Source organism: Echinops telfairi, unplaced genomic scaffold (genome assembly GCF_000313985.2).
Source record: "Echinops telfairi isolate 266 unplaced genomic scaffold, ASM31398v2 ScPeMD7_12;HRSCAF=54, whole genome shotgun sequence".
Lineage (NCBI taxonomy): Eukaryota > Metazoa > Chordata > Mammalia > Afrosoricida > Tenrecidae > Echinops > Echinops telfairi.
In genome coordinates, this window is record NW_022103909.1 from 5142016 (window position 1) to 5146339 (window position 4324).

Consider the following 4324-nt stretch of genomic DNA (forward strand, 5'->3'; position numbering starts at 1 on the left):
GGCAACGAATGTGCTTAACACAATGTATGTATGTATGGATTGTGATAAAAGTTGTATGAGCCCCCAATTAAATGATTAAAAAATAAAGGAATATGTTTATATCCATAGAGTTATTTGTATAAAATGCAGAAGTCATATTTGTAATATGGATAATTAAAAGCAACCTAAAGGCAACACAAGTGGAATAAATAAATCTATTACTACACACCCATGTAAGAAGGAGCCCTGCTGGGGCTCTTGGCTGCTTAACCTTGGCTGCTTGGCTGCTTGGCTCTTGGCTGCTTAAGCTCTTGGTTGCTAACCCAAAGGGAGGTAGGTGGCTTAAACCCACCTCTGTGGAAGAAAAGTGTGGCAGAGTGCTTCTGCTAAGATTCAGAACTTTGGGAATCCCACAATTTTATCCAGTCTTTTAGGGCCACTATGACCCAAATCTACTTGATAGAAATGGATTTGGTTTTGAATTTATCTATGTAAGTATATTGTGAAGTTTTTAGAAAGACTGAGGTGGATCTATATGTGTATGGAAAGATTTCCAAGAAAAGTACAAAGGTAAGTTAGTGAATTTGAGGAATTTCTCTTCTTGTTCCACCATGAGCTATATACTTTCATTGATCATTGCAACTGGAAAAGTCCTATCACTAGACACAATATTTTAAGAATTCGCCATTTTAAAGTAAAGCATTCCATTTACAAAAATAGAAAGGTTCTTCAAAAACAAAAGCAAATGAAGGCAGGAACTCAATCAGGTAAGTGAATACCAATTCTAACCTCAGGGTTTTTTCTTACCATCTAATACTCTCATGATTTCCTGTAGCCTTGGGCATGCACTGGGTGGAGACTCACCCCTGCAGAATACGAGATCCCAAATCAATAAACTCTATCATCCCTAGTTCTGAGTAAACTGAAAAACAAAAACAAACACCACCACCCCACTCAAACCAAATCCACTGCCATTGAGTCAATGCAGATAACTTTTCTTTTCTGAATAGAAAGGAAAATTAATCTTCATAACTTCAAATTAGCTCTTTAAATTCTATGTACTAGTTGCTCTTCAGGGAGCACTGGTGGGGTTATGGGTTGGGCTGCTAACCCTGAGCTCAGCAGTTTGAAACCACTAGTTACTCCTCAGGAGAAAGAGTAACTTTCTACTCCCATAAGACTTACAGTTGAGGAAACCCACAAAGGCAGTTCTACCTTTCCTTGTAGGATCACAATGAGTCCGAGTTGACTCAATGACATTGAGTTTTTGAGTAATTGTTCTTGGAGGTACAGATAGGACCTCACTTTAGATCAATGTAAGCAAAGCAGAACTTGAATTTACTATTGTCCATGAAGGATGATGATGTGCTTAGCATTTTTTGAGAACCCATTGAGAAGGCCCCCATTTATGAAATATCAGTGACCAGATGCAAAGCCTTTATAAGTGGCCATTGGAAAAAAATGACTCTGTGAAAGGAGTTTCAGAAAAGTACAAGTCAATATTAAAATGAAATTATTTTAATAATTATCACTTCTTTTTATTGCTCATTTAATCTGATTACAGTGAATTATATAACCATAAAGTACACATTACATAAATCAGAAGCAATGTGAGAATAGATCTGTGTTTTTATAGGTAAAAATGAGTTATTAGATGAGGATGATAAAGTAGCCTTAGAACCAGGAAAACCCGTCCCCTAAGCAGTGACCGTTGCTTGGACAAAGATGGTTTCAGGATTCACTTGTGATAAAACCTAACCCAGATGCTTTGTCTAGAGTACAAAGCTTGCACTCTAAAAAGAAAAGACACATCAATGAAGTCAGCTAATTAGAGAAAATACATAGCCTCATACAGACGGTGAATGAATACTATGTGAGAACATGAAATTTCTAGAGCCTCATAGATGCCTTGCAGCTGCTCACACTGGAAACATGGCCACCATAACAGCAGAGTTCTTGAAAATTTTATTTAAATGTGAGCTAGCCCTCATTTTACTGACTCCTTCTCTGCTTGTCTTCTGGGGCCACCCAGTTGGAATTGTCTTGCTCTTCATCAATTCCTATCTATTATTTTTTTCTTATGTGTAGATCCAGAATTTTATATGCATAACATATTTATTACTTAAGAGTACAGTGCCTTCCAAGAAGTTAATTAAAATAATGATAGCTTTATGAGACAAATAATTTCACCACATGAAAAGCCTAAGGCAAATGCTTTAGAAGGAGGAAATTAAATCAGCAAGTTCATAACAAAAACATTCTTGATAAAAATGATGAAAGGTTTAAAGAGTTAAGTGAATTCTCCTTTCTGTCATAATTGTGTGCCATTCTCTCACGCACTCCTTATTTGGTTTATTTTACCAGATATTGTGGGGAACCAGAAATATTCCTTACTGTAAGTTTGTCCAGCATTTTTTGGTATGCAACATTTTCCCAATTCCCTCTTTGCTTATTTCAGCACTGGATATGATGCAAATACTTCCCCAAAGTTCTTCTTAGAGCTGCCTTCACCTCCTTGTTCTTCAGGCTGTAGATGAGGGGATTCAACATGGGAGTGACCACGGTGTATTGCACAGAGAAGATCAACTCCACGAGGGAACCTGAATTTGGCATAAGATTTCGGAGCAAACCTGAACCATAGTAAAGTGTCACGGCAGTGAGGTGGGAGGAACAGGTGGAGAAGGCTTTGCTTCTGCCTGAGGTGGAGCTGATGCTCAGGATGGTGGAAATGATATGTGCATAGGATAAAAAGACCAAGAGGAAGGTTCCCAGTCCATGTAGGAGAGTGGAACAGAGCAAGGCAATGATGTTCCTGGAGACATCAGAGCAGGACAGAGGGAGAATAGATGGCATCTCACAGCTGTAGTGGTGGATGATTTGGGCCTCACAGAATACCAGGTTCATAGCTAGGATGATATTGATGAATGCATCAAGGAAGCCTAACCCCCAGGAGCCCCACACAAGTTGCATATACAGCTGTTTATTCATGATCTGTCCATAGAGCAGAGGGTGGCAGATGGCAGCATACCGGTCATAGGCCATCACTGAAAGCAGACAGGCTTCTGTGCCTGCAGTGACAAACACAAAGAAGACCTGAGCCAGACAACACCTTACTGAGATTGTTTTCCTCTGAGACAGGAGGTTCTCTAGCATCTTGGGTACAGTGACAGAAGAGAAGCAGAGATCAACAAAAGAGAGATGTCCCAGGAAGAAGTACATGGGAGTGTGGAGATGGGAATCAGCCTTGATCACCAGTAGCATCATCAAGTTCCCCATCAGGGTTAGGAGGTAAATCCCCAGGAACAGCGCAAAGAGCAGGGCCTGGACATAGGGGTCCCCAGTCAGCCCAAGGAGGATGAACTCAGCGATGATGCTGTGATTATGCAATGCCATTTACAAAGGCTGTTTCCTAGAAATGATATAAAAATACATGACAGACAAGGTTCTACTATGCCTCAAGCAATCTTCCCAATGCATTGATTCTCTGCTATCCCTGCTAGTTAGTAAACATTTTTAGCTCCTCCTATGAAACAATGGGCGCAAACACAGCTGTGATTGTGAGGATGGCACAGGACTAGGTATAGTGTTTTGTTCTGATGCCCGTAGCATTGCTATGAGTCGGAAACGACTTATCAGCACCTAAAAAAACAATCACAACATAGCCTAGGTGTTGTGTCAGTTACTTGGAACATGCATATGTTGGCCTGTGGTTCCTACTCTTAAAATGGTTCCGATTCATTGAAGGGAATGAAGATAGCATGAGAGGCCTATCTACAGAAAATAGTGCCTATGGAAATTAGTTTGTTTTTTTTTTGAAAATCTTTTTTTTTTTTTAACTAACATTTTATTAGGGGCTCATACAACTGTTATCCCAATCCATACACACATCAATTGTGTAAAGTGAATTTGTACATCGTTTCTCAAAACATTTTCTCTCCATTTAAACCCCCGACATTAGGTCCTCATTTTTCCCCTCCCTCCCCACTCCCCCCTCCCGCATGAGCCCTTGATAGTTTATAAATGGGTATTTTGTCATATCTTGCCCTGTCCGACATCTCCTTTCATCCACTTTTCGGTTGTCTGTCCCCCAGGGAGGAGGTCACACACAGTTCCATGTAATCGGTTCCCTCTTTCCTACCCATTCTCCCTTTACCCTCCCTGTTTTGCCACTCACACCACTGGTCCTATAGGGCTCATCCGTCCTGGATTCCCTGTATTTTCAGTTCCTATCTGTACCAGTGTACCTCCTCTGGTCTAGCCAGACTTGCAAGATCGAATTCGAGTCATGGTAGTGGGAGCGGGGAGAAAACATTTAGGAACTAGAGGAAAGTTGTATTTCTCATCA

General features: G+C 40.4%; 1 protein-coding gene across 1 annotated transcript; it reads right to left on the minus strand.

Annotated features, from left to right (window-relative positions):
* Positions 1-2433: 2433 nt before the first annotated feature.
* LOC101657335 (olfactory receptor 8S1-like) lies at positions 2434-3372 on the minus strand. Its single transcript, XM_004711498.1, has one exon. The coding sequence runs from the start codon at positions 3370-3372 to the stop codon at positions 2434-2436; it is 939 nt and encodes a 312-aa protein (XP_004711555.1).
* Positions 3373-4324: the final 952 nt, after the last annotated feature.

Bases quoted from the DNA above. Each gene is read 5' to 3' on its own strand.
- LOC101657335 (XM_004711498.1), bottom strand. From the start codon at position 3,372: ATGGCATTGCATAATCACAGCATCATCGCTGAGTTCATCCTCCTTGGG.